General features: G+C 45.1%; 1 protein-coding gene across 2 annotated transcripts in view; it reads left to right on the top strand.

Annotated features, from left to right (window-relative positions):
- Window positions 1–12,306, top strand: part of fanca (FA complementation group A) — a 77,611-nt gene that overhangs the window by 54,972 nt on the left and 10,333 nt on the right. For both annotated transcript variants that reach the window (XM_088997589.1, XM_088997590.1), the window contains exons 30-34: window positions 77–149; window positions 236–399; window positions 485–590; window positions 6,338–6,394; window positions 6,478–6,582. In XM_088997589.1, coding sequence (XP_088853715.1) covers window positions 77–149; window positions 236–399; window positions 485–590; window positions 6,338–6,394; window positions 6,478–6,582 — 505 coding nt within the window. The remainder of the gene's footprint in view (window positions 1–76; window positions 150–235; window positions 400–484; window positions 591–6,337; window positions 6,395–6,477; window positions 6,583–12,306) is intronic.

Consider the following 12,306-nt stretch of genomic DNA (forward strand, 5'->3'; position numbering starts at 1 on the left):
AGAGTATATTGCCGTGTGTAGAGCATACCACACCATTTATTGCCCCTTCAACATTGAATTCAAATTATGCTTACAGTGAACTGTGTCAGGAGGATCAGAGACTCTCCCAGAAAGGAACCTGTTTTCCAGACATTATCTGTAGATTACAGGTATGTTTATCACTCAACACGAATATCAGCCCAGTCAAAATATACAACGTCTCAATGTTTGTGCGTTTGTGTATGCACAAAAACAGGAGGTGATCTTTGAGATAGAGTTGACCAACCTTTCAAGCACTCATCCAAGTAGAACCGATATATGTGACTTGCTGTTTGAGTTGGTCTCTCAGAGGTTCTCCAGTTCATCAAGTTCAGCTTCGGCAGATCTTACCTATGAGCACACACTGAGCATATGGAACAGGTACGCAACAAGCTCACCATGCAGTTTAGCTCAATCTTCATGTTTGTCACCTTTGGAAACTTTTATGTGTGTCTATGTGTCACAGAATAATGCTGGCTCTCCCAACGGTGTCGTTTGTTCAAATAAAAGCTGAAGGAGACAGGATCTATCTTGACTGTGAAAAGCTGATACAACATGTCAACGATCATCAGGTGTGGTTTACTGTTAGATCTAATGACATCCAAACAACTATTTATGTCACAGTAAGGTATCTCAGGGATCCGGGAGTTTCAGAGTCATCCATCTACCACAGAAATGTTTGTGCGCAGGGTAGTTTTATTTAGATCACCTTAAAGTTTGTTTTGTAAGGGTCTTCCAGAGCACAACTTTGATACATTTTTAAAATTTGTGTGGCTTTTATGTATACTATAGTAATAAGAAAAGATTGCTTATTTTCAGTTTTATTTGAACTGCTGATATTGCAGGTACAGTAGTGTGCGTTTATGGGTGGCCCTCGCATCAGGTAACAAAAAAACTGCATATTGCACAATGGCAAAATTGCATATTTTTAATCTCCTTAATTCATTTCGCGACATTATCTCACAAAACTGAGTATACACGTAACATGAAATCAATGATTCTCAATTATTTTCTGTCATACCCCCTCAAGGATGAAGAAAACATATCACGCTGTATCTTTCACGTTTAAGAGAATAAAAAACAAATTGATGAACTTAAAGAATAATAATAATAATAATAATAATAATACATTTCATTTCCAAGCGCCTTTCAAAACTCTCAAGGTCACTTTACAGTCACAGGATAAAGGTTTTTCTGTGGGTGAGCAGCGGCAGCCACATCCGCCAGCATTCACTCAACCCTGAATAGCTTTCGCAATGCTGATGAGGGTCGTTATGCTGATGAGGTGATACCGGGGGGAGTGGGGGTAATAGGTCAATCGTTAGTCAGGAATGTAGGAACAATCAGTGGGGCCACAGGGGGGGGTCCCGCGCCCCCCCAACCTGAGAGTAGGGACCTATCATAGCTGTGTCCGGCGCCACCAGGTCTGGACATTAGGGATATATAAATAAGGCCGATACGACCAGTCAGACTTTAGTTCGCTGACGAAGCCTCTTCGATAGGAGGCGAAACGTCCGAAACCTTCACTTTTGTACAGATGACGGCTGAAGAAACCTTCTCACCCCTGAATAGCTTTATTAACTACACCAATAGATTTTAAGTGCATCTGAAATTCAAAAATGAAATTAAATCCTTAATTAAAGTCTAAACATGTTCTGACTGACCATGTCAAACCATACAATACTGAAAAATAACATTACATAAAATCAATAGATACAAATGCATTCAAACTAATCAACAACATTAACTCAGGAGCACAATATTTAAAAAAAATCAGCCACAAAAACAAAAATATAAAATAATTTGTGCTAGTTTAAAAAAATATGATATCTGGCTACAATAAGCTTGTTTTACAATGCACAGCTTTTCAAAGTGACTTTTGTAGCAGGTCACACTGCTGAAGGCAGTATCAGTTTCTTCTGCCATGCTGTCAAATATGATTTCCGGATTTCAATTGACAGCCTCCGACACTTCGTGTCTAAACTTCATACTCAAATTTTGCATGCTCAGTGCAAACAACACCCAAACACTGCTTTAGAATTAAAGGGTAGCAAGTGACCATTTTATTTTCACCCTCTGGATTGGATTTGATTGGATTTACCTTTATTAGTCAGTCTCGCAGTGGAGAAATTTACATTTCACAGCAGCAAAGTTATGAAAGGAAAAGGAAAGGAAAGAAACAAGTAGAAAATCAAAATCCAGTAGCTGCTGGAACGGTAGCCACTCTCGCAGCGCCATCTTGAAGTCAAAAGAACAAAAAAACTATAACAAATAATATGACAACACAAAGACACAGAGTCATTCATTGTTCAGCACTTGCTGTTCCCTCTTTGTTACATGAAGCAATTCTAAAGAGGAAAGAGGGGAGGATCAAAGCATCCTTTTCACCAGTGGATCAGGGACTTCTGTTGCAATTTTTGTACGATCCTTGCGGTACGGATGGTATGAATTTGTTTGTATCTTATACCGGAGGAAAACATTTTAATTTGTTGCCTAGATGTACCCGATGTTCCCTGGGTCATCATCGTTCATTCAGTAAAAGAGGTTGACTGGTAGAATAAGTCAAGTGATAAGAATCACAATATACAGTATTTTCCGGTGTTAAGGTGCACCCAAAAGCCTTTATTTTCTTAAAAAGACAACCCTGCGCCTGATACGCGAGTGCGCCTTTTATTGTATGTGAAGTACGATTGAGCCATAGCAGGTCTCGCAACTAAAATCAGCTGCCACGACTCCATTTCCACCAATAGACGAAGTAGTGCAGGGGTGTCAAAGTCATTTTTTGCCGCGGGCCACATTGTAGTTATGGTTTCCTCTCGAGGGCCGTTATGAATTTGGGGAACCCATTAGAATGTTTAAATCCCTTCAAATATTACATATAGAGCACACAGCAAATTAATGAATAACTCGTTTTCAAATCCGAAGTCAAGAATGATGACTTTTATTGTGGTTGACATCCAAAAATATGAAATTTTGGCTCAGATTTTAGCAATCATCATGGAATTTAACAAGTTTGATTTGCTTTCGCGGGCCGAAAAAAATGATGTGGCGGGCCGGATTTGGCCTTGACTTTGACACCTGTGAAGTAGTGCGTAAACACAGCCTCTATTGTAGCGCCTTGTAATGTGGTGTGCCTTGTATTTGGAAAACATTTATATATTTCTATATTATATTTGGAAAACTTTTTTTATACATTGAAGGTGCGCCTTATGGTCCGATGCGTCTTATATTTGGAAAAAGTTTGAAAATACACCATTAATTGGGAATGTGCCTTATACTCCAGTGCGTCTTATACACCGAAAATACGATAGATAATACATTTTTTATCAATTTAATACATTTATTAAAATGACACTCATTCTGACACTATTCATTAATCAACAGGAACAAACCAACACCATGCACACAGCAAACAGAACAGAAATGAGAGTATGCCAGAGAGTGGCATTCTTTGCCCATGCCCTTGGTGAATTGTGCATGAAACAAAGTCTCAGTGAGAATAATGATAACAATAGAAGATATAGCACATCACACAGCCGACGTCACTTTTTTGTTTTTTAACTGACATCAGAAAAACGTTTGATAGCATCTAAAATACCCAAAACACACAGTATGATATTTTTAGTCAAATGCAAAACATCAATAAAAATGACTTAAAGTGTCCAAAATCTGCAAAAAATTGAGCTGGGAATTGGGCATTTTCAGAAAGTCCCGCCCCCAGTTCGTGACGTCACGCCAAGACGTCTTGCATTGCTGGAGAATCCAAACAATGGCTTCAGATTCGGAGAATATGCTTTCTTGTTACACATCCAGTTATGAATATGATTCAAATAGTTCTGAAGAGGAAAGCATACATGTTTGCAATCGATTAAAGAATTTATTCCATGCCATTTTGAGGCAACATTGGGGCAACAATGGATCAACAGGAAAGAGGCGCAAAATGGCGACCTCCAGTGGCCACCTTCGCCTCCACAGGCTGATAAATTCCTTATATGGAGCTTGGACTCCTTCTTCTGGCGGCTTTTGGGTGCAACACGGTTCTCAGACCAAACATGTACAGCAAAATACATTGACGCTACAATGCGTCTTTTTTACGGTCAGGGGGCGGTCCTTTCATGACGTCACGTACGTACTCGTCACCAACTCAAAAACAAGACTTCCTGAATATTCAGAGTGAGTCTTAAAACGTAAAATATAGCTATATGCGGTGGAATCTTATTAAAATACGCTCAGTAGAAGTCATTTGAAGCCATTTTACAAATTATGGACACAACTTGTCCGGGGACGTCAGTTGTCCTTTAATTGCAGACTGCTGAGCGCTAACAATTTGCGGGGACCCAGGTTGCACTCTATGGATGAAGCATTTTCTTATTTTCACATGCATTATCTCTTAATATCTTAAATGAGACTGACAGTATGATTACGATGAAGTGTACATTCACACAAAATACATGACTATCATGCACAAAGGCACAAAAATGGTTAGTTGTTTTTTTCCTCCTTCTTTACATCCCTCGCGATTGACTTGAGACCAATCCGCGAGTTGATCCCGATCAATGTAATGGGCACCCGTGCTCAACAGCAGGATGAGATACAAGGGAAGCGGCTGGGTGGTGGTGATATCAAAATGAGGCATCATGAACCAATTAGGCTTTCCACGCAAATGGTTCACTTTTTAGCCAATGCATCATGAGGTCTCATTTGTTCCACTGCTCCATCATGTGGAAAATAAATGTCATGACAGAGAGAGTGATTAAAATGCTGCCATGGATTTCTTCTTTTCCTTTCGGCTTTTCCCCTCAATGGGTCGCCATAGCGAATCAATGTCCTCCATCTATCCCGGTTTTGTGCATCCTCTTCTCTCACACCAGCTACCTTGATCTCCTCTTTGACCACATCCATAAACCTCCTCTTCGGTCTTCCTCTCGGTCTCCTGCCTGGCAGTTCAAGGCTCAGGATCCTTCTCCCGATATAGTCACTCTCTGTCCTCTGGACATATCCAAACCATCTCAGTCTGGCCTCTCTGACTTTCTTTCCAAAGCCTCTAATATGAGTTGTCCCTCTAATGTACTCATTCCTGATCCTATCCAACCCGGTCACTCCCAAAGAAAACCTCAACATCTTCAGCTCTGCTACCTCCAGCTCTGCTTCCTGTCTTTTCTTCAGTGGCACTGTCTCCAGTCCAAACATCATGGCTGGTCTCACCACTGTTTTATACACTTTTCCTTTAATCTTAGCTGAAACCCTTCTATCACACATCACACCTGACATTTTTCTCCAGCCGCTCCAGCCTGCCTGGACACGCTTCTTCACCTCTTTTCCACATGGACAGTTGACCCCAAGTACTTAATCCTCCACCTTCTTCATCTCTTCCATCACTCTTGCACTTGGATCCCTCTCATTCACACACATATATTCCGACTTACTGCGACTGATCTTCATTCCTCTCCTTTCCAGGGCATATCTCCACATCTCTAGTTTCTCCGCCACATGTTCCCTGTTCTCGCTAGAGATCACAATGTCATCTGCAAACATCATGGTCCAATTTGATTTGATTTGATTTGATTTGACGGGATCAAAATGTATGGGAGGGGGTTAGAGCCAACGTAGAAAATAAAATAATGATGGCAGGAATCTCACTTTTATCTCAAAATTCAGACTTTAAAGTGAGAATCCTCTATTTAAAGTCAGAATTCTGAGAATAATAATAATAATAATAATAATAGTAATAAATTTCATTTAGAAGCACCTTTCAAAACAAAGTCAAACTTCTGAGATAAAACTGAGAATTGTGCCAACTTTATTTTTTTCTTTGCTAGCCCTAATCCTCTTGCGTAAAAATGGCACAGAGTTGTGATGTGAATGAAAGTGTGTTTGTTACTTGAAAGAATAATTGCTTTACTTTAGACATTGACACACAAACAAGGAACAAAACACACCTTTCATTCATTTTTGTTGAGGCATTGGGCGTAGCCAGGTGCGTTCCAAGGCTTTGGGTGTGGACACAAGCGAAATCGACCCACGCGTCGAACTGCGCTTCGCAAATTGGTTCACCTGTTTTCACGTCACATGCCTCGGAGAATCGCCTCAGTCGGGCACATCACTACGAGGCGGGGCTGCGAAGATGTGATTATGTAGACAATCACCTCATCCGTGAGGTTGTGCTGGGAACTCTGGAAAAAAACTAAGCTGCAATAAATGAAGCACGATATAGCCAGGGATCACTGTACTTGATAATGTGTGCACATGGATGATGTATGTGATTTGTATTTATTTATTTATTTATTTATTTATTTAAACTTCTCTTGTGTTGTTGCAGAGAAGAGTATGTTCCCCCAGCGGCTTGTCATTTCAGCTGACATCACACTTTCTGAGAGTGAGACGTAAATACTAAAATAAAATAACCCCAACCCTAGAGTATATCTGTGTCTTGTTAAACCTATTGTGTTTCCTCTCCAGGGTATTTTATGTGTTAGTTCACGCTGCAGTCAAGTGGCGGAAGAATTCAACAAAGCTTGGTGTCAGATCACTCATCAGTGCCCTCTGCTGCTGGTCTCAACAGTGGTAAGTGTCATTTTTTTATAGCTCTTCTCGTATTGCTTCCTTCAGACTTGACCATGGAAAAATCCCCTCTCAGATTATCGTAAAATTGTCATGTATTTGCATGTCTTGATATAATCAATAATATATACTGTGTATATATATATATATATATATATATATATATATATATATATATATATATATATATATATATATATACACATTTAGAAATACCACCTATATATATATATATATATATATATATACACACACGCAGTAAAGTCTCGTTATATCGATATCGGATATATCGATAGTCCAGGTTATATCGATACTATTCCTATGCACGCACGGAGAAAATTACATGCAAACAGGGTCGGATATATCGATAGTCCCGGTTATATCGATATTTTTTCGGACTCCCTTGAATATCGATATAACGAGACTTTACTGTATATATATATATATATATACACATATATATATCCGATCCTGCGGCATGTAAATTTTCTCCTTGCGTTCATAGAAATAGTATCGTAATAAGCAGTACTATCGATATAGCCGATATCGATATAACGAGACTTTTATATATATATATATATACAGTAAAGTCTCGTTATATCGATATCAGATATATCGATAGTCCTGTTGCGTCACACGAGTGTATGATTTTGAAGTGCGTCTTTCAACACTTTCATGTCTGTCAATTCTTTGATCTCCTTGATGTGCGTATCACCCTGACGCATAGCACATGCTTGCAAATTGTATAAAAGGAGCTGTCGCGGGACAGAGAGATTGGGCGAACCACGGGGCAGAATCATCTCAGACTCACGCCCGGCGTCGGACGGACATCACGGCACGACTTGCTCAACTCCACGCCACGATCAAGCTCTGCGCGTCACCTGCCTGGGAGATCTGACAACGAACCTACTTACAAATAAAGAGAAACATCAAACTCTTTATTGGCGAGCTAGCCAGGAGCATTTTTTCCCTCCTCCTCAGCCCAATCAACTCTCCAAATGGAAACACCCAGATTTCCCAGCCGCCCGTGAACCCGGCATCTTCACAGCAAGACCCCTCAAGCCGAGCTCCCGATGGGCCGCCACCACCCGTGGGCGCCCCGACCCCACCGTGAAACCTGCCGCACCCTGATGGCCGACATCGTCCAATTCGCCTGGCGACTCTGCAACTAGCTGCATCGTATATGTCCACGATCGCACATCGTCGGACATCGCTTATGTCCACGATCGGACATCATATATGCCCACGATCAGACATCGTCGGACATCGCTCATGTCCACGATCGGACTTCGGGAAGACGCTTCATGGCCGACACGGCCGCCGACGTCAGCGTTCTTCCTCAGCGTCCTGCAGAGCGCCATGGCAGCGCAATCAACGCCACCGTCGCCGATGACCCGCCTGTCCGTGCCCGGCAGCATGGCCAACCCCACGCACCTTCGTCCTCACAATCCCTCATCGATTCTCCGATTTGACCGATCCCAGCCGAACAACTCACGGTGAGAAGACCTTCCGGCATCGACTCGACGGCCGCGAGGAAAGTTTCCATCGATCGACTCAAACTGGCAGTCGTAGGGCACTCTTTGCCGTGCTCCCGTACAACGACTTCAGGCACCACGAAACCTCCTCGGAAACCACCCCACCGACGCCTGCCATGCCCGGTGACCGTCATCTTGCCTGGCCTCACCATGTCGCAGAATTACTTTTGTTTTTATTTCTTTTTCCTTCATCGTTTTCACCGACTTCGGATCCAGGAGTGGAGCCCTGTTGCGTCACACGAGTGTATGATTTTGAAGTGCGTCTTTCAACACTTTCATGTCTGTCAATTCTTTGATCTCCTTGATGTGCGTATCACCCTGACGCATAGCACATGCTTGCAAATTGTATAAAAGGAGCTGTCGCGGGACAGAGAGATTGGGCGAACCACGGGGCAGAATCATCTCAGACTCACGCCCGGCGTCGGACGGACATCACGGCACGACTTGCTCAACTCCACGCCACGATCAAGCTCTGCGCGTCACCTGCCTGGGAGATCTGACAACGAACCTACTTACAAATAAAGAGAAACATCAAACTCTTTATTGGCGAGCTAGCCAGGAGCATTTTTTCCCTCCTCCTCAGCCCAATCAACTCTCCAAATGGAAACACCCAGATTTCCCAGCCGCCCGTGAACCCGGCATCTTCACAGCAAGACCCCTCAAGCCGAGCTCCCGATGGGCCGCCACCACCCGTGGGCGCCCCGACCCCACCGTGAAACCTGCCGCACCCTGATGGCCGACATCGTCCAATTCGCCTGGCGACTCTGCAACTAGCTGCATCGTATATGTCCACGATCGCACATCGTCGGACATCGCTTATGTCCACGATCGGACATCATATATGCCCACGATCAGACATCGTCGGACATCGCTCATGTCCACGATCGGACTTCGGGAAGACGCTTCATGGCCGACACGGCCGCCGACGTCAGCGTTCTTCCTCAGCGTCCTGCAGAGCGCCATGGCAGCGCAATCAACGCCACCGTCGCCGATGACCCGCCTGTCCGTGCCCGGCAGCATGGCCAACCCCACGCACCTTCGTCCTCACAATCCCTCATCGATTCTCCGATTTGACCGATCCCAGCCGAACAACTCACGGTGAGAAGACCTTCCGGCATCGACTCGACGGCCGCGAGGAAAGTTTCCATCGATCGACTCAAACTGGCAGTCGTAGGGCACTCTTTGCCGTGCTCCCGTACAACGACTTCAGGCACCACGAAACCTCCTCGGAAACCACCCCACCGACGCCTGCCATGCCCGGTGACCGTCATCTTGCCTGGCCTCACCATGTCGCAGAATTACTTTTGTTTTTATTTCTTTTTCCTTCATCGTTTTCACCGACTTCGGATCCAGGAGTGGAGCCCTGTTGCGTCACACGAGTGTATGATTTTGAAGTGCGTCTTTCAACACTTTCATGTCTGTCAATTCTTTGATCTCCTTGATGTGCGTATCACCCTGACGCATAGCACATGCTTGCAAATTGTATAAAAGGAGCTGTCGCGGGACAGAGAGATTGGGCGAACCACGGGGCAGAATCATCTCAGACTCACGCCCGGCGTCGGACGGACATCACGGCACGACTTGCTCAACTCCACGCCACGATCAAGCTCTGCGCGTCACCTGCCTGGGAGATCTGACAACGAACCTACTTACAAATAAAGAGAAACATCAAACTCTTTATTGGCGAGCTAGCCAGGAGCATTTTTTCCCTCCTCCTCAGCCCAATCAACTCTCCAAATGGAAACACCCAGATTTCCCAGCCGCCCGTGAACCCGGCATCTTCACAGCAAGACCCCTCAAGCCGAGCTCCCGATGGGCCGCCACCACCCGTGGGCGCCCCGACCCCACCGTGAAACCTGCCGCACCCTGATGGCCGACATCGTCCAATTCGCCTGGCGACTCTGCAACTAGCTGCATCGTATATGTCCACGATCGCACATCGTCGGACATCGCTTATGTCCACGATCGGACATCATATATGCCCACGATCAGACATCGTCGGACATCGCTCATGTCCACGATCGGACTTCGGGAAGACGCTTCATGGCCGACACGGCCGCCGACGTCAGCGTTCTTCCTCAGCGTCCTGCAGAGCGCCATGGCAGCGCAATCAACGCCACCGTCGCCGATGACCCGCCTGTCCGTGCCCGGCAGCATGGCCAACCCCACGCACCTTCGTCCTCACAATCCCTCATCGATTCTCCGATTTGACCGATCCCAGCCGAACAACTCACGGTGAGAAGACCTTCCGGCATCGACTCGACGGCCGCGAGGAAAGTTTCCATCGATCGACTCAAACTGGCAGTCGTAGGGCACTCTTTGCCGTGCTCCCGTACAACGACTTCAGGCACCACGAAACCTCCTCGGAAACCACCCCACCGACGCCTGCCATGCCCGGTGACCGTCATCTTGCCTGGCCTCACCATGTCGCAGAATTACTTTTGTTTTTATTTCTTTTTCCTTCATCGTTTTCACCGACTTCGGATCCAGGAGTGGAGCCCTGTTGCGTCACACGAGTGTATGATTTTGAAGTGCGTCTTTCAACACTTTCATGTCTTTCAATTCTTTGATCTCCTTGATGTGCGTATCACCCTGACGCATAGCACACGCTTGCAAATTGTATAAAAGGAGCTGTCGCGGGACAGAGAGATTGGGCGAACCACGGGGCAGAATCATCTCAGACTCACGCCCGGCTCACGCCGGGCGTCGGACGGACATCACGGCACGACTTGCTCAACTCCATGCCACGATCAAGCTCTGCGCGTCACCTGCCTGGGAAATCTGACAACGAACCTACTTACAAATAAAGAGAAACATCAAACTCTTTAGTCCCGGTTATATCGATACTATTTCTATGCACGCACGGAGAAAATTACATGCAAACAGGGTCGGATATATCGATAGTCCCGGTTATATCGATATTTTTTCGGACTCCCTTGAATATCGATATAACGAGACTTTACTGTATAGTGTGTGTGTGTGTTGTATAATTATATATATATATATATATATATATATATATATATATATATATATATATAAGCGGCTGGATAGCTCAGTTGATAAGGCATCGGTTTGGCATATGGGAGACGAGGGTTCGAATCCCACTTGTGGCAGAGAAAATGAGCAGAAATGAGCACAATGACATCATCCAGTGTGGGTCCTTGGGCAAGACCCTTCACGCTAATGCCTACCTCATAAAAATGATGAGAGACAATAAATGGAATGACATGCCGGCTCAGACGTCGCCCGGCCAAACAAGGTCTGCGTCAGGTGCTGGGGAACCAGAGCACCCTGATGAAAAATGGGCTACTGGAACAAAGCGGAGATGGACGAGATGCGATAACATGGCTCTGTTGGAATGCTACTACTCAAGCAACCCTAGTCAGAGGGGTTACATGCGGAGAATGGGGGCTGAATGGTTATTTCGAAACCCACAGTCACGGTTGACCACGAAACAACTAGTAGCTCAGTGTTCCTATATCCACAAACGGCAATTGCTATCACAACTTGAGATTGATGAGGTACAACACAAATTCCGAGGTGAAGGGCCCCAGGCTGCCACATCACAGGAAGAGGTTCAACCAGAGATTGGGAGGCAAGCCCCAATGAATAATGAGATTGGGAAGCCAGCCCCAATAAATGAAATGCTGAGCGAGGCAGCAAATGACCTGAGAGATAAGATCATGGCAAGAATGAAAACTGGGCAACGAAGGCACCGATTACAACGGCTATGTGAAGTACCACCTGAAAGTCTCATGGAAACTGTGAATGCAGCACTGAGAACGATCCCGACCAGAACGATCACGGAAACCAATGAGCTGATATACACCTCAGCATCAGTGATCCTAGACATGCTTGGCTACAAGAGCAACCATGAGAGCCACAAGATTCATTACCCACCATGGAAAAGACGGTTGGAGGCCAAGATCAAGGCGGCTCGGAAAGATGTGAGTCAATTGACGGAGACCCAGAGAGGTGTGAATAAAAGGCCAATACCCAAGAGGTACATGCAGATAACCATACCTGAAGCACTCGAAACTGCCAAACAAAGGCTCCAGGCCTTGGCCAGTCGCCTAAAGAGGTACACGAAAGAGAATGAGGCCAGAAGAATAAACAGGCTGTTCGCAACACAACCTGCGAAAGTGTACGCTCAGTGGCAGGGTTCTAACAGCAGAGCAGACCCTCCAAG

Source organism: Hippocampus bargibanti, linkage group LG05 (genome assembly GCF_051943395.1).
Source record: "Hippocampus bargibanti isolate YZ-2025 linkage group LG05, ASM5194339v1, whole genome shotgun sequence".
NCBI classification, from domain to species: domain Eukaryota; kingdom Metazoa; phylum Chordata; class Actinopteri; order Syngnathiformes; family Syngnathidae; genus Hippocampus; species Hippocampus bargibanti.